Source organism: Galleria mellonella, unplaced genomic scaffold, assembly GCF_026898425.1.
Source record: "Galleria mellonella isolate WM207_F2 unplaced genomic scaffold, CSIRO_AGI_GalMel_v1 utg213, whole genome shotgun sequence".
Lineage (NCBI taxonomy): Eukaryota > Metazoa > Arthropoda > Insecta > Lepidoptera > Pyralidae > Galleria > Galleria mellonella.
This window is the reverse complement of record NW_026442039.1, coordinates 3,404,001-3,430,970: the sequence shown is the minus strand read 5'-3', so window position 1 is coordinate 3,430,970 and position 26,970 is coordinate 3,404,001. Positions and strand designations below refer to the sequence as shown.

General features: G+C 38.5%; 1 protein-coding gene across 1 annotated transcript in view; it reads right to left on the bottom strand.

Annotated features, from left to right (window-relative positions):
• LOC113511902 (protocadherin-like wing polarity protein stan) overlaps positions 1-26,970 on the bottom strand; it is a 218,967-nt gene that overhangs the window by 11,669 nt on the left and 180,328 nt on the right. The window contains exons 16-49 of the mRNA XM_052894517.1: positions 26,430-26,634; positions 26,083-26,235; positions 25,667-25,887; positions 24,882-25,053; positions 24,150-24,445; positions 23,362-23,494; positions 22,802-23,001; positions 21,953-22,120; positions 20,328-20,502; positions 19,707-19,832; positions 18,728-18,968; positions 18,110-18,332; positions 17,671-17,813; positions 16,228-16,362; positions 15,689-15,843; positions 15,131-15,297; positions 14,388-14,660; positions 14,150-14,263; positions 13,049-13,223; positions 12,107-12,333; positions 10,850-11,033; positions 9,515-9,607; positions 9,083-9,192; positions 8,754-8,963; positions 8,186-8,372; positions 7,670-7,963; positions 6,984-7,226; positions 5,961-6,405; positions 5,660-5,801; positions 4,981-5,202; positions 3,382-3,602; positions 2,614-2,760; positions 1,017-1,214; positions 407-499 (exon numbers count right to left, since the gene is read on the bottom strand). Of these exons, the coding sequence (XP_052750477.1) occupies positions 407-499; positions 1,017-1,214; positions 2,614-2,760; positions 3,382-3,602; positions 4,981-5,202; positions 5,660-5,801; positions 5,961-6,405; positions 6,984-7,226; positions 7,670-7,963; positions 8,186-8,372; positions 8,754-8,963; positions 9,083-9,192; positions 9,515-9,607; positions 10,850-11,033; positions 12,107-12,333; positions 13,049-13,223; positions 14,150-14,263; positions 14,388-14,660; positions 15,131-15,297; positions 15,689-15,843; positions 16,228-16,362; positions 17,671-17,813; positions 18,110-18,332; positions 18,728-18,968; positions 19,707-19,832; positions 20,328-20,502; positions 21,953-22,120; positions 22,802-23,001; positions 23,362-23,494; positions 24,150-24,445; positions 24,882-25,053; positions 25,667-25,887; positions 26,083-26,235; positions 26,430-26,634 (6,491 nt within the window). The remainder of the gene's footprint in view (positions 1-406; positions 500-1,016; positions 1,215-2,613; positions 2,761-3,381; positions 3,603-4,980; positions 5,203-5,659; positions 5,802-5,960; positions 6,406-6,983; positions 7,227-7,669; positions 7,964-8,185; positions 8,373-8,753; positions 8,964-9,082; positions 9,193-9,514; positions 9,608-10,849; positions 11,034-12,106; positions 12,334-13,048; positions 13,224-14,149; positions 14,264-14,387; positions 14,661-15,130; positions 15,298-15,688; positions 15,844-16,227; positions 16,363-17,670; positions 17,814-18,109; positions 18,333-18,727; positions 18,969-19,706; positions 19,833-20,327; positions 20,503-21,952; positions 22,121-22,801; positions 23,002-23,361; positions 23,495-24,149; positions 24,446-24,881; positions 25,054-25,666; positions 25,888-26,082; positions 26,236-26,429; positions 26,635-26,970) is intronic.

Here is a 26,970-nt window from a genome sequence, read left to right as displayed (position 1 = left end):
TGGTAATATAATTAACCAATTATAATTATTACTATTATAACGTCATATTTATATCACTATCACTACATAGTATAAAATAAAGTCGATTCCCGCTGTCTGTCCATATGTGTGCTTAGATCTTTAAAACTAGCGGTTTGATGCGGTTTTTTAGCATTAAACTCTAGTGATTCAAGAGGAAGATTTATATGTATAATACATGCATAATATAGTATCGTGCTTTTTAGCGTGACATTTTTAAATTGTATGTTCGTACTTTAGTCAGTATTAAGGTTAATTTTTAAATCACTTTGTAGTATTTTTAGTATCAGCATTGCACCCGTGCGAAGCCGGGGCGTGTCGTTAGTATCATATAATTTTTTTATATCATAGCAATTAAATTTATAGGTGAAGTTATTACAATACATACCTATTTATTTGAGACAAATTCTGAGCACTACTGCTCACAATGATAGATGTGTCGGCCAATGGCACCTTCTTGCCCATACATCTGAGAATGGTTCTGTAACATTTAAATTAAGAATGTAGGAATGAATTTCCATTCATTTCTATCAGTGGAGTTCGGTAGAGTAAAATTCGATCTTACCTACTCTATTAGGGAAACGTTGGTAGGGACGAGTGGAACTGGCCAAAAAATTTGGAGTCAGCGTAATAAGTTTTCATCTCTATTTGCAGTCATTGACTTCAAAATTTCAAGTCTGTCAGTATTTCAAGTCGATTGACTTCAAAAATAAAAAGATTCTTAATTCGGTTGTGCTATTTTACATTTTTTTTTTTACCTTATAACAGTTATAACAACTGACGGCAGTTGTAAACCTATTTAGAAAATTCTTTTTTTTGTCTGAATAGATATGCTCACAGATTGGTCCCACAGAACTCTTATTAAAATAGATTCAATTGTTTAGATTACAACTCAAAATTACTGGTTTTGTCATAATGAAAATCGGTATTTTTTGTGCAGCACTACCGTATTTCTACTAGTAATAAGTAAGCGGGGGTGTTACAGGGCGATGTTGTACCTGCGCAGGTTGTCTCGCACTCGCACGTTGGCGACGACGTATCCGAGCGCTGCAGCGGCGGCGTGCAGCGCTACAGCCGCTGCCAGCAGCGACGACAGCGCGGCGCGGCGCGGGCCCGTCTCACTGGCCAGCACCAGCGCGCTCGCCCACGCCGTCGTCACCAGCGGCAGGCACGTGATACTCACGCCCAGCAGCATCCTGCACGACAGCGTGCTGCGGTTACACTCGCTATTGTTGTAACATGCGAGGAAGTACGTAGTAGATGACAATAATAGCAGGACGAAAGGGGTCGTTAGTAATGCGGACTAACAGTCCAATTGCGGGGGGAAAGGGATTGTTAGTAATGGAGACTGAGAATCCCATTGCTAGCAATACACCTAACCAGGTCGACCTCCTCGCGGTTCTCCCTGGAAACTATCATGGCTAATTCCTGATGAATTGATCACGATGGGCTAACTGGCCTGTTTTTATTCTCATCTATCACCCTTCACTGGTGCTCCGCAAGCGTATACCGTTAGCGCAGGCGGGGTTACCATAACATTTTCACCCGTAAAAAAAACAGTCCAATTGCTAGCAATATACCTTGTTAGGTCGACCTCCACGCGGTTCCCCCTGAAAACCATCGTGGTTTAATTTAGTGGTCTTTTGTCACGATGGGCTAACTGACCTGTTTCATACTTACCTGTCATCACTCAGTAATGCCGCGTCAGTGTATACCGATAGCGCAGGCGGGGTTACTATTCCATTATCATCTTTAAAAAACCTGCTATATAATAGCAGATGGGAAGAGATTCTTAGTAATGGATTCTAACTGCCCCAGTGCTAATACTACTACTCTACTCAACCTCTATGCGGTTCCCCCTGGAAACGATTGTGGTTAATTCTTGTCGAATTCATCACGATGGGCTGACTATCCTTTACCTATCATCCCCTACTGGTGCCCAGCCAGCGTATACCGATGGCGGTTTTTTTATAGAACTTAGAATGGCAAACAAGCTGACGACCCACGTGATGGAAAGTGGTAATCGTCGCCTATAGACATGAGCAGTACCATGGACATAACAGAGTATACTGTTTCGTCCATGATACCCCCCATGCGTTGCCATTTATGAGGACTCAGGTGTTATTTCTCTGTACCCAGTAAATTCTCACCATATCCCACCCTTTAAACCGAAACACAGCCATGCAAACACAACTGCTTCACGGTTGAAACACGAATTGGACAGAGGTACCCAAGCAATCGACTTTTGTACAAAGTTTCCCTCTGGTTTCATTCCATTTTCATTTTCACCATTCCATATTCACCTATTAACCTCCCCCCTCCTTATTATTATTATTATTGGATGTTGCATATTTATAAACCGAGGATGTAAGGCACCACCATGCAAATTTTCATTTAAATCGGTTCAACAGTTTCAGAGATTAGTCCGTACAAACAGACAAAAACAGAAAACAAAAAAATCGGGATTTGTACTGTTTCACTTTTAACGTGACTTGGTTTTTAGCATTTTTTTTTCTACGTACAGACATTAGACCTCTACAGTTTTATTATATGTATAGATTATACCGGCACTTGTGTGGTAGCCGTGTATCGAACCTGAGGTTGCCGAAGCCGACGACGTGGTCGCGCACGGTGAAGGCGGCGCGCGTGGCGCCCACCAGGAACACCAGCGCCGCGCCCGCGTACACCGCCGCCGGCACCACCACCCACCACACCACCGGCTCGTGGCAGCTCACCCAGCAGCTGCCGTCACCATACCATACAATATTTATTTACAAGAAACAGTCTTGCCAATACAATTTTGGACACATAAATTAGTCTATACCTATTTAGATAGTACATCTATTCCCAGTATATGCCTATACATCATTTTGTCCGAGTTGGGGGCCTGGATTTCTGAGATATAGATCTCTGATCTAGTTTAGGGTCCAGTCTCCCACAAGTTTTACAGACCATTGTAATTATACATACATATATAGTTGTATTTTTTCATGTAACTGTATATCATAATGAATTCACCGGGAATAATGCTTTGACCTTTAACTTTTTATATGTTTTTACATATAAAACTCAAGGATCCACAGTGACTCAAAATAAAAAATAAAAAAGACTGCATTTATAACAAAGGATATATATACATTATTATCAAAAGTAAGTTTTTAAAATAATTATACATATGGAGTGAAGTGAATTCTTCTATGCCGGAAATCGAAACAGTTGACATGCTTGAGGAACAGTATCAAAACTTGTTCGACGTAACTTGAAACGACGTAAGTCGACGACTGCCTGTATGTGGTTTGAGCATAGAGCAGGCCACCCGTTCCTTTCCTGTGGGTGTCAGAGGAGCCGAGTGACGGTACTCACAAGAGCGCGTTGCCGTACTGGTGCTGGTGGTGTCCGGCGGCGAGCGCGAGCAGCACGGCGGGCGCGGCGTAGGCGGCGGCGAGCGGCGCGGCCAGCCCGCCGTGGTTGACGTCGCGCAGCTCGCGCACCAGCCGCCGCACCTGCCACGCGTCGCACGCCGCCCACGCCAGCGCGCACACCCACCAGTAGTGCAGCCCCATCGCCACCAGCTTGCACGGGAACTGCGCCGCCCGCACACGACACTCATACAATTTTTTTTATACAACTTAGAATGGCAAACAAGCTGACGGCGCACTTGATGGAAAGCGGTAATCATCGCCTATAGACATGAGCAGTACCATGGACATGACAGAGTATACTGTTCCGCCCATGATACCCCCCATGCGTTGCCATTCCTGAGGACTCAGGTGTTATTCCTTTGTACCCAGTAAATTCTCACCATATCCCACCCTTTAAACAGAAACAGCCATGCAAACACAACTGCTTAACGGTAGAAACACGAATGGAACAGAGGTGTCCAAGCAATCGACTTTCGTACAAAGTCTCCCTCTCCCATAAATATGATAGTAATATAAATATGATAGTAATATAAATATGATAGTAATATAAATATGGCAGTAATATAAATATGGTAGTAATATAAATATGGTAGTAATATAAATATGGTAGTAAAATAAATATGGTAGTAATATAAATATGGTAGTAATATTAATATGGTAGTAATATAAATATGATAGTAATATAAATATGGTAGTAATATAAATATGATAGTAATTTAAATATGGTAGTAATATAAATATGGTAGTAAAATAAATATGGTAGTAATATAAATATGGTAGTAATATTAATATGGTAGTAATATAAATATGGCAGTAATATAAATATGGTAGTAATATAAATATGGTAGTAAAATAAATATGGTAGTAATATAAATATGGTAGTAATATTAATATGGTAGTAATATAAATATGATAGTAATATAAATATGGTAGTAATATAAATATGATAGTAATTTAAATATGGTAGTAATATAAATATGGTAGTAATATAAATATGGTAGTAATAGAAATATGATAGTAATAGAAATATGGTAGTAATATAAATAAAGCTTCTTCGACCGAGTTACTCATTTCTCTGTCTCTCTTTTTTTCTCAAGAAATTAATGAGATTAAAAGATATTTGCAATTTACAAAAAAAATTATTCGCATCGTATCGGCGCTTGTTTAATAATTTAAACCCAAATATCGGCGTTTGAAGTATCAAATTTTACCTTGGTACGTGACAGTTTAAGATTTTATTCAAAAGTCATTTGCTAAAATACTTCTATCCCACTCGTGTTGCTGTATTTCTGTTTGAAGGTTAGAATATAGTAGCGAAGTTACAGAGTATGAAAATATAATATCTTAATCCTAAGAAATGGCAGTGTGTAAGAGATATCATGAACATTACAATATGATCTGTAATATCCATAGTGCTGTTCATACCTATAGGTGACAGTTACCACTTTCTGTCAGATGGGCTATTACCTTGTTTGTTACTCTAAATTGCATTAAAAATCTTATGTGGATACTCTACCGAGTTGCAATGCTTAAGACTCACCTCACTCTGCACTAATGTATTTCTCGCTTTCAAAGCAATCAGATATAACAGCTCTGCCATGAACACGCAGAAGATGAGGTGTTTGTGTATGGAGTTGGAGACGGTGGCTGCGCCGCCTCGTACTAGGCACAGAGCTGCCCAAGTCACGAACAGTAGCGGCAGCGATAAGCTGAACGCCGTGTAGGATGTTACTGATTCCAGTAGAGATGGCTCTGGGATGAACTGTATGGAATATAAAGTGTAAGTAACATTATTACAATAAAATTGATTGATCCTTGTAGTAATTACCTAATAATATATAAATAAGGATATATGTCGAAAGTAATTGTTAAATTGTAATAAAAAAATTGTAAAAAAGTTAATTGTCGTTTGCTCAGCGCTTAAAAAGTCTAGTAAGAATATTTTCTAACTGACTTTGAATTGAATATTTTCTATTTATTACAGTAGTATTATTACACATATTCATCAGTGTTGCCAGTACCAAAAATTTCAAAAAAAAAAAAATAGTAAGAATTTCATAATCGTCCATTTCATCACATTAAAAATGAACTTATAGTCAAAAAGTTTTTCTCGTGAGAAAATAAAATATTCTTAAATGGTTCAATTGAAATGTAAAACATGTAAAAATGTAAAATTATATAAATAATAGTAACAGTATGTAATTTTAATGCCATCATACCTCTATATCAACTTCGTCAACCAGTACAGCGAAGGTGGACAGATGGTTGCAGGTGCAATTGATGAGGAGTGGCTCATTGGAGTACGGCGACCAGTCGTAGTCGATCTCGGTGTGGCAACCCACGCGGGACCATTCGCCGGCACTTTAATAATAATATGTATAGAAATATTATCTGCCTATTCCCATTTTCTTATTACAAATTTTAAAAACTTGACAGGTTTAGCTAATTTTACTTAAAACTGTTTTGCTTTAAGTGCTAATTTGCAGGGTAGCTCAATTAATTCTTTAAAAATGTACTTACCCCCTTAATGTTGACCAATGAACACATTGTGGGTTAGTTCTAGATCCGAACGTCTCTTTGTCTATATCCAGCCACATCTGCAATCTTATCGGCTTCTTCAACCTTATACCGCCCATACTTTTGTATATCAACTTTTTCTTTCCAAGCTCTCTGGTCGAGTTGGTACCATCTTTGTTTTTATCCTCAGCATCCATAGACAAGGCCATAACTTTAGGACCTTCGACGTCATTTTTCTCAGCGACATAGCTAGATTCATTCTCTTGAAGGTTATTCTCGGTGTAAGGTATTTTGTCTTGTTTTTTAAATGCCGGCTGTATGAGTATCGGTCCGTGGTTCTCGTGGTTCGACGTCTCATCGTCGTGCGGATAAGAGTTTTTAGATGATGGGTTTGGGCTAATGTGGTTGTTGGTATGGGACTGATGCCCTTTGTTAGCGTATGTTATTCCTGTAATAATTAAAATAATATAGAAGAAGGTTGCTTAGAAGAGGGCTCTTTTAGAGATAAGTTCACCTTTGCTTACATTGTTTGTAATTGTTATTGTTACTCTTTGTTTTAGTATAAATAAAGATGAAAAATAATTACTTGTACTAAGGATATTTTTGTATATATTTAAATTTGTTTTAGGGATTTAACACGAGCGAGAGAGGAAGACGGTAGGCGGTAGGTTATCAGGGTAATTATTGGAGGAAGTCAATGTAGTATTAGAACCCAATATAGCCATGTGGTCCCGGCATAGAATAGGCCATCCCTTCCTATCTCGTGGGTGTTGTAAGAGCCGACTAAGAGAAGGCGAGGGATGGACAGCAGCGTCCCTCTTAAAACATCTCTACAGCTCGACTGCGGTTTCCAATCCGCCTGCCAAGCGTGGCAGCTATTAGCAAAATCCCACCAAGTGGGAAGCTTATGTTCAGCAGTGGACAGTTAAAGGCTGATATGATAATGATAGTCGGGGGAGGGGGGATTGGTAGTTATTAAGGCATTAATAACTGCGTAAGTTGGTAGGTGAAATTCTTATTATTTACCTTCTACATCGTCCATGTTGTTCTCAATAGAGTTGTCATCATTGCTTTCATGTGACTCCCGTATCCATACATATTCAGGCACATATAGAGCTACTTGTAGTATTGGAGAGCCTATTGTGATGTTCACCCCCCACCGCTGGCTGACCGACTCGTCCATACGCATTGGCATCAGTTCCGAGGTGTTTCTGGAGTATTGGATGTACGCGAATACCGCGCGAGATTCGTAGTTTGTGTCAGTATTTTCTGTAGATAAAGAAATTGTGTCATAAAAAAAATTGATATTTTTTTTATACAATTATAGTGGCGCGGCTCGTCTGATGCTAAAATGGGGTAACAACAGGGATGTCACGCGCGCGTTGCCGACTGTTAAGAAAACTTAATACACCTTTATTGCATGACCATTCTATTATATATTGGAGAAAACATGATATTACATTATGGTCATATTTTATTTAATATAATTTCTAAAAATTGTGTAACTACTTTAAATATGATTTTTGTGTTTTCCTATCTATTAGGATTGGTAAAGAAGATAAATATAATCCATTTAAAGTAAGGTAGTAATCATTGTTTATAAAGGAACAACGAACATCATAAAATAAACTATAACGTCCACAGGAATTTCATGCATTAGCAGTCCAAAGGTCTACTACCTAGAGGAATGAAGGAATTATAAAACCCCTTACCTTGATAATTCGTTATTCCGAGCAAATCCAAAGGGAGCAAAATCCTCGAGTATTTATCAAATTTATTCTTATTTTTCACGTAATTGTTGTACTTCGGGAAGGAGACCGTGGGGCTGGAGGGCTTCTTCTTCATTTTGCTGCCGCCGTACGAAGCTTGTATGGGAGAGTGTATGAAGGCAGACGTATCGGGGAGTATGACACGCTCTGTCGTGTATGTGTCGATGTTGTAACGATTTAGTTGGGTGGGCTCGAAGCCGTAGATCGATTCCGCTGTTACTATGTCCACACCGATAACTGAATACAATAACAACAATATTACAAATTTTGTAATAGGTATTAAATAAAAATTACTTATAATTTCAAAATAAAGTATAATGGATATTATTATAGCTGTAGAATTTTGGCCATAAGATAGAAAACTTATTTTTTGATCCGCATTTCTCGAAGCGTTTGTATGGAGACACTTTATCTATGTAATCTAAGGTTACAGGATACAACTAGAATATCATCAGTTACCTATATCGCTGGTGACTATCTCGAAAGGGCTAGTATAGGTGTCGTGTTGTGTGTGCGCGAGCGCTGCGATGTAGCGGTCGCAGCGCTGCATCAGCTCCTCCGCGCCGCGGCCTAATATACGACGTATGCGAGCCCACTCCGCCTCGTATTGCCAGTTCAGGATCGTGTTCGCTGACTGGATTATATTCTGCGAGATATAATATATTATAATATTTAGTCAGATAACCGGCTCGAAGGACCAAAGTATCAAAAAGTAGGGAAAATATTGTATTTTGAGAATCACTTATAGTATGGAACTCGAATGTTAGGGAGAAAATACTGTATATTGACCAAAGAAGTGTCAGAAACGATGAAATGTATCCAAAATGGAAACAAGTGCATGTGCATCATGCCAGTTAGATGAGTTGGTATAGAATTTTGAGATTTACTTTCTTACATTGATGTTATTGTTGGGTTGGTTACCTCGTATGACATTTTTAGGTTGAAAAGGTTAGGCAATATATTGTATTTTCACTTTGTAATACTATGATACTATTAATAAATGCAAACTAAATTAATAAATACTTACTCTAACATAATCCTTGTCTTGACTATGCGTGAGGTTCAATCCGGCTTGTTTCAATTCGTATTGCAACAATTCTAGCAATATCCCTTCTGCTACTAGGATATCAGCTCCGTAAAGATGTGGAGTGTTCAGACAAGCGGATTTCAGGTCTTCGGCGAGTCGAACCCCGACGAATGTGTTCATTGTTAACTCGCCAGTTTCAATCTTGTGCAACTGGAATTATGTTTCAAACTTAAATGATAGCTATGTAAAATAATTTGTGAAATACTGCTCTCATTTATTTACTTCTTATTTCCTATTTGTTATCTATAATAATATTATGTTTAAAATACCTGTTGCCTCAACTGATAGAAGGTAGATGTAGTACAGTTAAACATATCGGGCTCTTGCCACGGGACCACTTGTGTTTCGTCGCACATACGAGTCGCTTTACCACTTGTACCTACGTAAATACGAAGTATGTAAAGTAATATATAGAGAAACGTAACCCACTCATACATTAAAACACAAAAAGTTTCTTTAAGTATTTCTATAAAGTTGCTAAAGATACAGGTTTATTACTAAAATGTATTTTTTATCATTATTTTTATATTTAATACAGAATTTGTTGGTTAAATTGATCAAATATGGTTATTATTTTATAATTATTTAAAAAAAAAAACATTTTTTTCTTACATTTCGTAATGTGAATACTTTATTTACTTATTTCTTTAATGCTTAACAATTTAATGTGATTTATTTAAATAAAATTATTATTTTATTACCTGCAGGACAATCAGTAACAGCTTCAATCCCAAATTTGGTTCTTGGCCACCATACACCATGCGAAAATGAGCGCGGACACCCATCGTATACAACTGTAACATTTTATTTGGTCAGTATTCTGTAAGTTTACATTCTATTCTGTGTTAATGTAAAAAAATTACATTATAAAAAAGCTTTTAGATGTTTCGGTTGACAGTTACCCTTGGTTTCATTATGAACTTTAACATGATCTGGCGGAAAGATAAACTTGACTATAGGTTACATGTGAAAGTTACCATTGTCTTAATATTGACTTTATAATAATCGGTCAGTAACGAGCGTCACTTCTGTTAGTAATATTCGATAAAGTCTTTATGTAAATCTTTATAATATTATAAATGTAAAAGTGAGTTTGTTTATAAAGTAACCTAGCGTCTTATCCACTGCTGAACATACGAGAGTGGGCTCATAATAAATTGGCCTAACTATAAAATAATTATAAAAGTTTAATAAAACCAATTTTATTTTACAATACAATCTCCACTAATACTAACACACTTATGACATCTGTAAATCATTTCGTAAGTCTCCCCCCTTTTACCAGTAATTGTCATATTTGGCAGGCGGATTGGCAATCGCAATTAGGCTTTGGAGATGTTTTATGAGGGACGCTGCTGCCCATCTGTCGCCCTCCCTTAGTCGCCTCTTACGACACCTACGGGAAAGGAAGGAGTGGCCTATTCTATGCCGGGACAACACGGGTACAGTTTGTGTCCATTTTGTTAACATACGAAATCTGTACATTCTTTTAAGGGAATAATAAAGAGTTTTTCATTCATTAATTCGTTTAATACTACACTCTTATTGATGAAAACGTCAAAGCCAGAGGGAGACTTTGTACAAAAGTCGATTGCTTGGGTACCTCTGTCCCATTCGTGTTTCTACTGTAAAGCGGTTGTGTTTGCATGGCTGTGTTTCGGTTTGAAGGGCGGGATATGGCGTGAATTTACAGGGTACAGAGAAATAACACCGGAGTCCTCAGGAATGGCAACGCATGGAGGGTATCATGGGCGAAACAGTATACTCTGTTATGTCCATGGTATTGCTCATGTCTATAGGCCACTTTTCATCAGGTGGGCTGTCAGCTTGTTTACCATTCTAAGCTGTATAAAAAAAACTCTTAAAAACATATTTTAGCTATTGAAGTGTTATGTCCTTTTCTTCTACTTACATTTTTCAATTTGATAGATAATAAAAGCAAAACACTGTAATAGTTTAAAATATATTTGTAAGCTGTTTAGGTTTTTATGAACAAGGTGGTAGAAGACACGCGCCGTGAGGCGTGGTGCACCGACCCTGGCAGCCGGCGGCGGCGACCTCGGCGTACTGGTTGGCGCAGGCGTCGCAGGCGCGGCCGATGACCCCGGCGCGGCACGCGCACTGCCCGCTGCGCGCGTCGCACGCGCCGCCGCGCGCGCCCGCCGCGTAGCACGCGCACGCCACGCACGCCGCCGACCCCGCCGGCCGGTAGTGGTTCTCCTGCGCCGCGCATGCGATACCGTACTATACCGGTCCATATCAACCGTTCACTGTTCATTACTTAACATAGGCCTACGGAGGGTTTGTCAATAGTTGCCACGTCTGGTGCCACAGGCAGGCGACCACAGTTAGGCCTTGAAATGGAATGGAATGGAATGGAATGAAATGGAATGGAATGAAATGGAATAGAATGGAATAGAATGGAATAGAATGGAATAGAATGGAATGAAATGGAATGGAATGGAATGGAATGGAATGAAATGGAATGGAATGGAATGGAATGAAATGAAATGAATTTATTTTGCTAGAATGTAGGTACTTTTCAGGTTTACATTTCCCATATACATTCTGCCTCTATGTCAGCGTGCAAATTATTAACAACATGAAAAATTTACATAATTCTACATTATATTTTCCCTTATTAGTCATACTATTTAACACAGACACATAATTTATTACAGTAAATAGAAAAGAAAACAAGAGTCAAAGTGTCAATCATATCTCCAGTATAGACTGTCAAGTACATTTGTTTTTTTTTAGTAAAATATTCATGGATGGTATAAAAATTATTACATAACAGCCAATTCCTAAGTTTATGTTTGAACACTGTATGAGATGATATTTCTCTAATGTAATTTGGTAGATAACCTTGAAGATATTTTAAGAAAGACGCTGCTGCCTATCTCTCGACCATTAAGTTCCCTACTAAGAAGCAACTACTTCTTACGATATCCAAGGGAAAGGAAGGAGAATGCATGCAATATAATCAGTAAATAATATTGCGTGCATGTTGTTGACACGTAGCTCAAGGGCTTTTTTAAGGTGGTTTGATCACTAAACAAAATTGGACACAAAATACTAGATGGCGCTAAAGTCGAAACTTGTAGTTTTTGTTATTTTGCGATTGAAGATAATTATAAAGAAAATATCCTACATTGGTTATTATTTATGTATAAAACTAAGTGTGAATAAAATTTGAACTTTAAACTGTTATTTTTTGCTTGTTTGTTACTAATCTCATACATATATTATGACTTGATGTGATTGGATACATTTCAGCCTGTAGGGTATACCTTGCAGTGGCAGGCACCAGTGCGGCGATGACAGTGTGGGTGGTACCCGAGCGCCGGATCACAATCGCACGGACCGCAAGCGCTCGCTACCGCTACCGCGCCCGCTGTTGTACTAGTATCTGCTACCGTTTCCGCTTCAGTGCTCGTTTCCACAGTTACGTTTGTACTACCCGCTCCCCACCACCCGCCCGGACATTCGTCAGATGAGGCCGACACGCATCCAGACTCTGTTGATATTACATTGATATTTTGTCTAGTACGTAAAAAGTCGTGACTGAGGATGGGAATAGGTCATTTTTTTAGCAATTTTAATGTAACATTTTGCATAATATTGCATTTAAAGCGACCATTTTTTCTGTAATCAGATTTTTTATAAAATTTTACTATACTATTATTTTGGTCACGCCAGCTAATGTCATCGACTATGCTACCTGGGATTACAGTCGTGATTTATTTGTGATCCCCGAAATATATTAAATCGATATGCAGAGAGTATAAAAAATATATTCTAATGATTATAATCTCTAATGGGATATTGAGACACATTCGTCGACGGTTATCGTTTTTTTTAATGGGTGATAATGAAATGGTAAACCCGCCTGCTCCATGGGTATACACTGGCGGGGTACCAGTGAGAGTTGATATGTGAGGATGAAACAGGTTAGTCCATCGTGGTGAATTCAACAAGAACTTTTCACGATCGTTTCCAGGGAGAACCACGTGGAGGTCGACCTAATAGGGTACATTGCTAGCGGGTTGCAACCGCAGTTAGGCTGTTACATATGTTTTAAGAGGGACGCTGCTGCCCATCCCTCTACCATATGCCCCTTAGTCGCCTCTTATGACACCCACAGGAAAGGAAGGGGTGGTTCATTCTATGCTGGGAGCTACACGGCGACCGTTACCGTTGTAGTGAAAATAGATATAGTCCAACATAATGACCAGTGAGCAGGTATCCATCGTCGCACACGCAGGTGTATCCCCTGGGCGAGGCGTCGGGCTTGCAGACGGCGTGCGCGCCGCACACGGGCAGCTCGCACGCGTGCACGCACGCGGGGCCCACGCGGCCCGCCTCGCACTCGCAGCCCGTGCGGTCCCACCACGTCACGCACGTGCTCTGGTACAAGTGTCATTTTCAACAAAGATTTTTTTATTAAACATTTTTACTTTCACCAAGACAGTTATTTATTAATAACAAGGCAACAGATTACAAATTAATACATTAATAAAATAAATATTACATAAAACAGCATTACATTTGCACTCCAATAATTGCTCTGCATAACATTAGATATTAGAAACATTACAACATTTTTATTTAAAATCATGTCATTTATAATAATCATTTGGCATATATGTTAAAAACTACTAATAACATTCCAACTCTCCTACGTGTAGCATAGTATAGAATAGTATTTTTTTTTTAAAGAATACACAGTTTATGTATTGTGGAGAGTGATGGTGGAACTAGGAAAACTTGTGCTACAGTTACATATAGACTTACACACCACATAAAGACTAGCGACACCCTTCTGGACTTGTTAGTGTCTATGGTCTACGATAATTACTTACTACTCGAATTAACTGAACCGTATGTTCGTTTGATATACTTTATTAGTGTCCAATGTAGATTAGATACAACTAGTCCACTGTATAATTTGTTCTTTATTTTTTATACTAGGCAAATATTTTTTGTGTCTTCTTAGTTTTTATATTTATGCCAGTATCGAAAAAAGTTTTTTTTTTATAACACAGGGGGAAAACGAGCAAACAGATGACCTGATTTTAATTGTCTATCACCACTCATGAGTACCTGTAATACTGGAGAAAACGCAAGTGTGTTACCAGTCTTTAAAAATTTATGATTTTTTCTTGAGGGTTATGATGTAAAAATTAAAGTACGGGATAATAGTTATTTGACAAATATTGATAGTCCATCTGATAAAAAGTGATTACCGTCACTTATAGATATGAACAGATTATGAACATATTTTTAATTCTGGATATTTGGGAAACAAAATTTACCCAAAAATTTATACTTACGTAGGGTGGACATATGGACAGCATGCAGTCTGCTCGCGATTGACAGCCATCTCTTACATTTTCTCTCACAGTGGGTCGATTAAGTAACGACTGCGATGTTCCAACACGCACATCCTATAATATAATTATATTATAGGTAATTCTGTTGTAATTTTGTAATTTATAAGTTTCATATTAAAATTTAAATATTCAAGAGAAAAACAGTACAAATCTCTGTGCTTCATATATATGTCATTACCTGTATGCATCCTTCAAAGTATCCGAAATCAGAAGCCAGCAAGCCCGCAGTAGTGTCAGGTGCACCAATCAATATCTTGCCAACATACTGTCCTTGCACTTTATTGGCCAACATCGGTAACAGGACAGTTCTTAAACCATAGTCTATGCTTACTGAGATATCTGTACCGAGCCATGTGATCTCTATTCGGTGCCACTCGCCATCGGCTAGGTCTGTCGATGGCAAGAACATTGACTCGCCATTGTATGAGTAGTGGAGCAGACCGGATTTTAACTGTTGAAAAACATTTATCTTTTAACAATTAATGCAATATAAGTTTTTAGAAGAGGTAGTGTATGAGTGGAGAGTTTCAAACAGGGCAGATACATAAATATATAAAATAATAGAAATACATAAATATACAAATATTTGTCAATTTTCCAATTATTTAGCATAACGAAGTATAATATAATTATTTAAAAAAAGCTGTTGTTTCTTGCCCGTTCTTTTTGGCTAAAATTTCGTTCTGAATGGGTAGTAAAATATGAAAAAAGGCTATTTACTTGAATAAACATAATTATTTCATTCTTTCATTGACAATATATTATTTATGCACTCAATTTTAGCTGATTACATTTTATTACAACGTATCTTAATTCAATAATAGTCATTATATACCACGAACATGTTATTATTCTTATATGTAAATGTCACTTACTCTATAGAAGAATGTGGTAGAAGATAACAAGTTAAGGTGAACTTACTGTGATGAGTATGGTGCTGTTTTGTCCGACTTGCACGGACATGAGAAAGGCGTCCCGTTGCCACGTACGCACAGACAGTGCGTTAAGCCACGGCAGCTGGATCGGACGTAGCAGTGGATTGAACGATAACCACCCATCACCATTGAACCGCCACGGCGGTGATGTCGCTGCGTATCACACCATAAATATATTATTATATTTACATTTATTTTCATTTAGTAACAAATTGTGTTTATTTTTTATTTATGTAACTTGAAAAACTGGCCAATATAGAGAAACGTTCTTTATGGCGATATCTTTAAATGTAATTTACGAGTAGGAAGTTAATGAACTTTAGTACTTTTGAATACTTTTGGTAAATTATGGCAGCTTACTACTAACACTAGATCCAAGAATAAAACCTAAAGCATGTGATGTGATAAATACAGACCTAAGAATAACGTTTATATTATCCGTTGATTTCATATTGGATACATTCTTCGGAAGGAGGGTAAGTATGTTAAAATGATACATTACTGACATCACAAAAAATGAACGTAGTGAAGTATAATGTCTTACTTTCAGCGCAGTCTTTGCCAGTGTGTCCGTCGGGACAGTGGCAGCGGTAGGTGCCCCAGAGGTCGGTACAGGCGGCCGCGTGGTGGCACGGCGCTGAGCTGCAGCGGGCCGTCCGCGGCGGACATCCGGCCACAGTGCCGTTGTCGGATACGAAGCTACAACATACGTAGTATAAATAGGATACAGCACACCAGTGAAGTAGTAAAATATCTAAGATATAATTAATTACAGATTAAAAAGTTATACAGAAAGGAACTGATATACTCGTAATTAAATTGTGCGTTAATTTCTATTTCATTTGGAGGAATATCTTAAATTTATTATTATACAAATCCATAAAAACAAATAAAAAAAAAATTATGAATTTAAAAAGAAATGAGGTTAAAAAGTATTTTACCGTATTAAAGTACGTGAATCTTGGACTTTGTTATAAATACATAGTAGACATCCATAACTTTATTTCTATTTCACATAGTTAAATTACATGAACAATTCTATATTTATAATTAACTTAGTAATCATTTTTATTTTCTACTTACCTATTTAAATCCACGAATTTATGATCAATATAAAAATCCGATATACAGCCAATAAAGTCCTTGTTCTTCACTTGAAAACTGCTTGGTATATTCGGTAGACCACCAAGTTGCAATGGGCCCGTCAAGTCTAAAAACCTGGTAACAATAGGTATATTTGAAATTTTATAATTATTAAAAAGTATTAGAAATCAGTACAGAAAACAATAAAAGTTAGTTTTAATTTGATACATGATTTGATTTGATGACAGATGGACTGAAAGTTACTTAAAGAATCGAACTCAACTCGTGGCAGTTTATGGATATGAGTCCGTACCATTTATGGCATCCACAGGCGTACCTCAAGGTTCGAACTTGGGACCATTATTTTTTCTTATATTTATTAATGACCTGTTAGACTTTTGATATAAAATTATATAACGAAATAACAACTATAAACAATTGCATACAGTTACAAGAAAATCTTTCCATATTGTACAACTGGTGTGAAATAAACCATATGAATATTGCTAAATGTTATGTAATATCTTTTACGAAAAATAAAAATATACACCAATTTGACTATAAAATAGAAAACAAATCATTAAAAAGAGTTACGGTTGTGAAAGATTTGGGAATAATATTCGACAGTAAATTATCTTTTCGTGATCATTATAATTCAACAGTAAAAAAAGCAAATCAGTTGCTTGGATTTATCATAAGAATGTCAAAACCTTTTAAAAGGGACCACAATTATTTTATTCGCTAGTTCGCAGTGTGCTTGAGTACTGTCCATCAGTGTGGTCGCCAATTTATTCTGTACATGAGGACAGAATTGAGTCGATCCAAAAAAATTTTATACGTCATATCACAAAAAAATATGCCAACAAACGTGTATTGACATGCTATGAGAATAGACTCAAACATTTTAACATGAAGAGTTTGGTTGCGCGTCGTAAAATTATTGATCTAACATATTTATATAAAATTGTAAATAATGAATTGGAGGGTAATTTATTGGAGTACATAAACCTGAGAGCCACTGAACACTCTTCTCGTACAACTAAACTCTTTTCTATACCGTTCGCAAACAATAATGTGTCATATAATAATCCAATATACAGAATGTGCAAATTGTACAACGACATTGATTTTAAATCGGATATTGACATATTCTATCAGAAATTTTCATTGTATCGAAGCACTTTACATACATTGATAACTTAATAGTTTTTATGCATAGTTTGGTAGTTTTGTTTTTGATTCTTGTTTTGTATCTAGTTTTATCATTAATTCTTTTTGTAGTAAAATTAACCTATTTTGTTTCATCTCTGTGAATGTTGAGTACAACTATAATTGGATTGCAAACTTATAATGCTATTGTTGTATTCTATTGTTAAAAGTTTTGTTTGTAATCTGTTGTTGTATCACAAAAATAAAAATAAAAAAAATAAAATTTGTCGTTACCTGTGACATGTTTCAGTGGGAATATCGCACCGAGGGGGCAGAACTTTTCTGGTGAAGTTGGCACACGCGTACTTGGGTCCAAACTCAGCGGCGCCGGCCAATGCTAACGCTTTGTCGCAATCATCCAAAATGATTGTCGCAGTCTGAAATAATCAAATTCATTGGTGATAGGTTACTTGAAATTTGTGCCGAATTTAAGGATTGTTTAGGACTCAGTAGGGTTTACTCTCATATAGTCTTGTTAGGATTGCAATATTTTTTTTAAAACAATAATATACAATATATAAGTAGATTGACGATGAAAAACACTCTTTTAAAAAGGTATAATTAGATTTCTTCAGGGTTGGCAATGCACCACCTCTAGTGTTACAGGCCTATACCACCAGACGGGCTGTATGCTTGTTTACAATTTTCCTAGTATATAAAAAAACTAACTGACCCTATTGTAGTAATCGACTTGCACAGTATGCCAGGCGCCGTCAGCGAGGTCGGCGGCGACGGACACGTCGGCGCGCGCGCCGCCCAGCGAGAACGAGAAGCGCAGCCCCGCGCCGCCCGCCGCGCCCGCGCCGCTGCTCACCAGCTCTAGCGCCACGAAGTCGTGCCGCTCGTTGTACCGCCCGTTGTATAGCAGCAGCCCAGACGACGATTGAGTCGCGAACCTGGCGCGCATCCAATCAAATACTATATTCTGTTTACTTTAAACAGGCTCTTTATTTGTTACACTATAAAAGTGATTTTATCTAAGACTGTGAAGTCTAAAGCGCTTTACAGTCATCCAATAGACTAGTCTAGGTAGAGTAGTGAGTAAGGAGTGTTCAGAATATGCTGAAGACTGTAAACATTAAAATCTGGTTTTAAATCCTTACTAATATTACAAGTTTGAAAGAAAGTTTGTTTGTAACATCTTGGCGCCTTAAAAACCCGACTAATATTGTTTAGCATACATTTCCTGAGTGGAACGAAGAAGGATATCAGTTACTTTTATCTCGATTAGTTAATATATGCCGGTGGGACAGATGGAGGCGTATGTATGTGTGATGTGTGCAGAACTGACTTGAGCTTGAGGTGCACCCTGTGGCGCCTCCTGAGGCCGGGGAAGGTGAGGAAGGAGGAGACGGGGAAGCTGCGCGCGCGCAGCTCGCAGAGGTCGGTGGTGTAGGCGGCGTCGATGGCGCAGCCGCGGCACAGCACGCCGCCCTCGCGCCGCGCCACGCACACGGCGCCGCCGCGGCACACCGAGCCCGCGCCCGACGGCTCGCACGTCGCCTTGCGCACCACCGTCTCGCAGTTCACGCCTGCAATACCACCATACATTATATACTCCTATACAAGCTCCAGTCTATAGGTACTACTGCGCGTCTGAGGTACTTCTAGCTGATACTTGCAAAGGCAAACGAGCTGATGGTCCACCTGATGAAATGGTTACCGACGTTTATAGACGTGAACGGCATTGTGGACATCACGAACTATGCTGTGATCTCCTCGTGCGTTGCTATTTCCATAGTTTCCCTACTGTTATTGATGGAAGTGAAGTCACAATCAGAACCTGATGGATCAGGCAATTAGAATATAATCGACAGATGATGTTTATTCACATGTGTATATAACACACACATGTGCACGTGTGAATAAAGTATAGGGCGTTGTTTTGAAAGCGGTAATATCTGAATCTAGGAACCTAGAAATAAACAGATAGAAGGAAGAAAGCATGAGAAAATAGGCGGAATAAGGAAGAATAAGTGAGGTCAGCTTGAAAGGCTAGAAGTAGGCATGAGTAATATGGATATCACCCATTTTGATATCGCCCATATCGGTCGGAAATCTATTTTTGAATATGCTAAAAGTCTGTTATCTAATGTTATTTTTTGGATAACAGACTTTCAACATATTTTATACTGGTCCAATAAAATCTATGTATTACAATTCCCTATTAAGAAGTGGATTAGAAGAAAAAATGATGGTTCATACATGTCACATAATACTGACAAAAGAAATTGGTTCGATACAGATACGAACAATAAAGTAGTACGCACCTGTATAGCCGGGTGCGCAGACGCAGGTGTAGCCGCCCTCGCGGCGGATGCAGGTGCCGCGGTGCTGGCACGGTGATGAGTAGCACAGGTCCACCTCCGTGTCGCACATGTAGTGCTCGTGCGATCCTGTACATGATCGGGGGAGGGAGGATATAATCACGTCAGCCAAGAAGTTGTTGTAGATGCCTTCTGAAACCTAATCCTACTCTTTTCCTAGAGTAATAAGCATTTAGTAATAGGGTTTAGCGGCTCTTAATAACAATAAATCCAGTGGGGTTGATGCGATCCTTCTTGTAACCATAGTGGTTAAACCCTGATAAATTCGAAAGCCAACTGGCCGGAATCCATTCTTTTCTATGATATCTCGCTGGTACCTGTCAGGATAAACCATTCGTGTAGGCGGGGTACTAGATTAAGCAATAGTTAAATGTAAACAAAACGCGGACCTTTTTTTATATCACAGGGGGCAAAGGAGCATGCGGGACACCGGATGGTAAGTAACTATTTAATTGTTTATCAACGAATTCTTTTCAGAGAGGACATGTTAAGGCAAATCTTAAAAAAAATATGATACAGGTATTTCTTCTTGTTCATAATTTTAAAAAGCTACTGGACGTTTACCTGTGAATCCCTTAGGACACTGGCACGTGAAAGTAGTGACGGGATATATGGGGCGAAAGAGCACAGAGTCGCTGGATATGAAGCCGGAGGCGTTTCCAAACTGCAGCACGGTGAGGCACTCCTCGTAGTTGAGGCACGGCTCGTGGACACACACGTTGTCGTCGAATGGCAGCACCTGATTTGTCCAACATACATGTTATCTTAGATTATATACATAGAGCATCAATCCTCAAAAAACGGGTCAACTTTTTGTCAGCTAATTTCAAATTAGTTCACTCGTTTTTTTTATCAGTATTATATATACTTACGCACATAATGTACATATTTTCACGTATCTATATTTAATTTTTTAATAAATAAAATGAGTTTCTACTCATTAGAAAGATGCAAAAAATATAAAAAAAAAAAAAATAAATAAATATAGAAGTTATAAAGAAAACATTTATTTATCATGAAAAATTGTAGGAAAAAGTTGATCCGCTTTTCTTGAAGCATTTGTATGAAACACTATATCTATATAATCTAAGCATGTGATATGGTCATTTTTTACTAACACACACTAACATTATAGATGTGAAAGTTACTTTTCTTACTTAATTACAAAATAATGGCCTAATAAAGTTTTACAAATATTGGAATTTGGCATGAAGAAGGACATTGGCTACTTCAAGAAATTGTTATAAAAATTTGGTGTATACGTAGCATTCGGAATGTAGGCTACTTTTTGCCCTGGTCAAGAGGACGAAGTAACATGAATAGACAGTATGAAATAGGAAACGTCTACAAACGTGAAAGTCCGTAGCCAACAATGAGATAAATGATAATGAATAACCAAAATGCTGTTTATCGCGATTGGTCACAGTAGACGTGACTCTGTTTTCTTCTCTTGTTGAACATTGGTACAATAAAATGATAATATTATGGATAGATTTTCCTTTACATGGCAAACATAGTTTAATGCTTATATTTAAAAATTTTTAGACTATATTATTATTGTATTAGGGATTTACATCGAGCTAAAATTGGATTTGAATTGATGTAGGCATTATTAGTTGACTGTATTCAAGTCTCGTGTAATATATCGTGCTTCATAGGTCAAGTAGTTAGTGAGAGAATGTTTCCAAGTGGCAATATTGCTTTTTATTTTCAGATTTAGTAGTACAACAACACTCATATACGCTGGAGTAACTGAAGCCAAAATAAGTAACTGATTTTCCTTAGTTTATTTTTACTGAGAACTAAATGGTATAATATATTGAGAAATGATATGACTTACTATCAGAGGAAGACTTTGTACGAAAGTCGATTGCTTGGGCACCTCTGTCCCATTCGTGTTTATACTGTGAAGCAGTTGTGTTTGCATGACTGTGTTTTGGTTTGAAAGGTGGGATATGGCAGTAAATTTACAAGGTACAGAGGAATAACACCTGAGTCCTCAGGAATGGCAACGCATAGGGAGTATCATGGGCGAAACAGTTTATAGTATTGCTCATATCCTTAGGTGACGGTTACCACTTTCCATCAAGTGAGCAGTCAGGTTGTTTGCCTTTCTACGTTGCTTAAAAAGGACATATTAATAATATTTGATTTGAACTATGTTATAAAAAATATGGTGACTATGTTACCTGTACCGTAGCAAGTCTGGCGAGCGTAGCACGATGCAGATACACACGCTCTCGCAAGTGTGTCGGCGAGTAGTATTGCGACGAGTCACCTGCGACACCGACTTCTGCGTCGGGCCGTTTCGCCGAGAATGACACATTCAAGATATTGCCAGTCACATCCGTGTCATCCTATTCATACAATTTAGCTATTATTAATAATATAATAATAAAAAAAATAGATACGTTATTAGTGTGCTGAAATAAAATCTGGAGGCGACGTCAAATTAAAACTACCTACTGTAGCATATTTCATTGACTTATGCGCAAACGATAAACACTACACATTTTATTCATTCTTATTGCTTTAATTACTTTATGTCTTTTAAATTATTTGACATTATAGAAAAGTGCCTGTGTGTTGTCGCTGTGTTCGGAACGCTTTATTAGGTATGTTATTTTTCAAACCTTCTATTTTCTTTAATAAATCCTTAGCTATATTAACATAAGCTACTCAAGGGTTAGTCAAGTTAGGTTTTGACACACAATTGGTTGGGTAGAGACCCTTTTAATTGGCATGTCAATGGATAAGTTGGACAGTGGTTATTATAGAAATTTATTATTTGACAAAAACACACCGTTACAAACACAAAATACATATAATGGGCCCCATACTAGGCGAACCTATATCGTGGGCATCCGACAAAGATTAACAATTCACAATCTGTTATAATAAAAAGTACATAGTGGGCGGGTATTAATATAAATGAAAAGGAATATAAAATTGATATAATGCAAATTTCCTGAAAAGGTCGGCCCACAATGAACTGAATCATTAATTCGTTCATCCATCATAAGATAATATAGTCTCACCTGTATACTGAACACGTAGATATTCTCCTTCGGGCAGGGTATGATAGCGGCCAGACCGTCGATAAAGAAGCCCAATAGCGGTGATAGAAACTGCTCAGCCGTCATATCGTTCAATCTCACGGTGATCGAATTGAAAAGCATCTCTTTGGTTATCAGACGAACGGTTAGTTGCATCATCGCTTTAACTTCGTTTACTCCGTCTAGTAAGAAATATTTGTTTATGGAAGTTGGATAAATTTTATAGGTTTCAAATTAATGATGTAATTGCTACACTATACACTGTAATTACTAAATAACTAATTGTTATTTCCAAATTTTCCAAGTAGGCAAAGGTGGCAATATCATAAGGTTATTTGTTTTTTTTGGAAATATTTATAAGTATATTAAAATTAATCCACGTTATTGATTAATGGATAGGAGCAAATACGAATGCCAGTTTGAATATGAAATTTTAAATTATTTTTTGTTAATATTAATATCAAAATACAGGTAACATAATAAATTTCTTTTAAACTGATAAATAATATTTGGAACTACATTTATATAAAAAAGATACTTACCAGTGACAGATAATTCCATAATGGCCAATTTGGGTACGTTGGTGTTCAGTTGTGGAGACAGCGTCATGGCGCCGGTCGTTTCATTCAATAGTACCAGATTTGCATTGTTTCCCGACAGTATCCGATATTGCAGCTACAAATGAAAAATATTAAGTCAATTTTATAGTACTGAGAATGGCAATCAAGCTGGCAGTCAATTTAGTAAGTGATCATTACCATAGACATGAAGAGAACCATGGATATCTCAAAAAAAGCAGTAATGTTGCTAATTATATTAAGCAATTTAATAATAAAGTCATCAAATTCTCCGAGAGGTAATTTATAGATAAAGCAAACAACAGGTAATTAGTCAGTGTTTGCGAAGAGTCAGTTTTCGTAAATGCAAATGGGCACTCCTATTCACAATAATGGTCATAATAACACTTTGCTGACCGGTGACGACAAAATTCGTCATTGTATTGGCGTTCGTCCTCCTACCACGACGGGCAAGACTATTTGGATTACAAAGCTTTCATGACCAAAAAAATATTTTTCTCTGCATTCCGGTTTTTATTACAATTTTAGTTTAATTTCAAAGATTTGAATCATGATAGAATTCCCGCTCAGCAAAGTGATAAGAGTAATTCAAGGCTCCTCACCATTGTCTCTTTTGTGATCGTCAAGGATCTCTCATAAATTTATTTTATAAAAAAAGATCTACTATTAACCATGTGTTGCTAAGAAAAATAATTTGAGTTCTATTGTTTGTGAATCGTGTTTATAAGACGTATGCGTGTAAAAATAATCACCTTATCTGTAACGTCAGCATCAAACGCCGGTACCCTGCCAAACGGGCCCACAGGAAAACAATCCTTATAATTATTGAAGATGATTTGAAAGTCCTTCATCATCGGTGCGTTATCATTCACATCAGTCACCAAGATCTCAACTCTGACGTCATTCCATAATGGCGGGCTGGCTGCTCGGATAACTAGCTCGTATTTCTTGCGCGGACTTTCGTAGTCCAAGTCGACCATTGTTACCAATTCAGCTTTATCTGAACCTTGGCGAGTTTCCAGCGAGAAACTGTTGGAGTCGTCACCACCTAGAGAAATATTAGGTGAAATTACAACTGTATCTTTAACACCATTGTTACTTTGAAATGATTAAAATAAAAAAGAAACAATATTAAGGATATTCAGTGTTACGTGAACTTATACAATGTGAATCTGGAGAATCTCGAAACATTTTTTTTAATAGTTTTAGATCTAATACCTGCATCAATTAAGAAAGTTCATTCTATAAATTACTAAAGCGGAAAAATTTAGAACACATAATTTATGATAATTATAATTTAGCAATTTTAATGTATCGGTCAAAAATAATATTAGCCAGCTTTTATAATGGTTAGTTTTTACAATTTTGCTGCCTCAAAATTGTATCCAAATGTAATTCCGGCTCGCTGTCAATTCTATCCTAAATAGGGCTTTACAAAATTTACATGGTTGGCCAAAATGTGGTGTAATAAAGTGACAACATACCTTTGATAGAATAATGTACAACAGCGTTGGGTCCCTCGTCGGGGTCCCGCGCGTATATCTCGCCGACGGTGGTGCCGATGGGACTGTTCTCTGGCACGTAGAACGTGAGACAATCGCTCTCGAAAACGGGGGGCGAGTCGTTTATGTCCTCCACTTTTATATGTATGATTACCTGTTGACAGATTTATTGTATGTATTACTTGGAGGTTGAAAATACTAGGTAGTAGATATAATATTACACGAATATATTTTGGTATTATATGGAATAGGTAGAAAATTAGATTCGCGGTCCAGCGGCTTGTTGGTGTGCAGCACGCCCGACGTGTGTCGAGCGCCGTTCACTTACCGTGGAGCTCTGCGGCGGCGTGCCGGCGTCGAGCGCGAGCGCGCGCAAGTCGCGAGCGCGCGCAGCGGCTTGTTGGTGTGCAGTCCGTTCACTTACCGGGAGCTGGCGAGCGCGCGCAAGTCGTAGGTGGCGAGCGACTCGCGGTCCACTCGCGGTCCAGCGGCGGTCCAGCGGCTTGTTGGTGTGCAGCACGCCCGACGTGTGTCGAGCGCCGTTCACGGTCGACGCGAGCGCGCGCAAGTGTGTCGAGCGCCAGTTCAGCACCGCGTGCGCGAGCGCGCGCAAGTCGTGTCTTACGCCGTTCACTTACGTGGAGCTCTGCGGCGGCGTGCCGGCGTCGAGCGCGAGCGCGCGCAAGTCGTAGGTGGCGAGCGACTCGCGGTCCAGCGGCTTGTTGGTGTGCAGCACGCCCGACGTGTGTCGAGCGCCGTTCACTTACCGTGGAGCTCTGCGGCGGCGTGCCGGCGTCGAGCGCGAGCGCGCGCAAGTCGTAGGTGGCGAGCGACTCGCGGTCCAGCGGCTTGTTGGTGCGCAGCACGCCTGACGCCGGGTCGAGTGCGAACGTTGCATCTTCGCGCTCGCGTGCTCCTAGTGCGTAGTGCACGCGCCCGTTCAAGCCCACGTCCGCGTCCGTCGCGCTCACCTGTATTACCGATGTACCTGCACCCACAAGTTGAGATCATTATACGTGTCGGTACTAACCGGTATTGATAGGACTTAAGGTTCAATTTGAAATATAAGTATTGAATATGTACATGAAAATACGTGATACTCAGTTGTAATTGATCGAAAATTCATACTTAAAAACTACACCATTTGCGATATTCAAGTTCTGTATTTTGATATGCATCTTACCTACTAACGCGTCCTCCATAATGCTGGCGGTATACAATTGTTGCTTGAAAACTGGCGCATTGTCGTTGACGTCCACGACGGATATCTCGACATCGGTAGTATCAGACAGAGCGGGCATGCCGCCGTCTCGCGCAGTCACCGTTAGCAAGTAACCTGACAATCAACATTACATTGTATTCTATGTATTTATCACAAGCTAGCAAATAAGCTTAAACCTCTCGCCCTCTCTATGAAGAAAAAACAGTTATGATCACGTTTGGTGGTGCACGCCTAGTGGTGATTCCTATGTTCCAGAATCACTTAGAACTTTTTAAATGAATAGTTTAGATTTTGTAAGAACATCTCACCGCTCATAGTCTCCCTATCAAGCAGCTTGTTGGTGGTGATGGCGCCAGTCTGTGGGTTGATGACGAACTCCTGGTCGTGATGTGCGACCGCCTCGTTGGAGATCTCCGAGCTGAGGCTGTAAGTGATCTGAGCGTTGATGCCCACGTCGCTGTCCGTCGCCGACACCACCAGCACGGTAGTGCCGATTGGGGCATCTTCGAATACCTGAATGAATATATGCACTATGATTACGTATTCAAGATTGACAGTATATAAAAGGAGTGATGGAAAATGACCGGTTACCAATGAATGTGATATTTAGCGACAGAAATAAAGGCTTTCTGAAAGAAATGTACTTTCTTTCGTGTAATCGGTACATGATGGGCTTGATACACCCAAAAAATTAGGAATAATTATTTATAGCAAGTTGAAGTGATAGTATTGATGAAACTAATCAACTTCCTCCAATGGAGTCCGGTTAAAATCTTTTTTATGGTAATTCGGTAGACTGAATACGCAGTGTCTCCTTTAGAATCCGTTATCCAATATAAACGTTTAGAT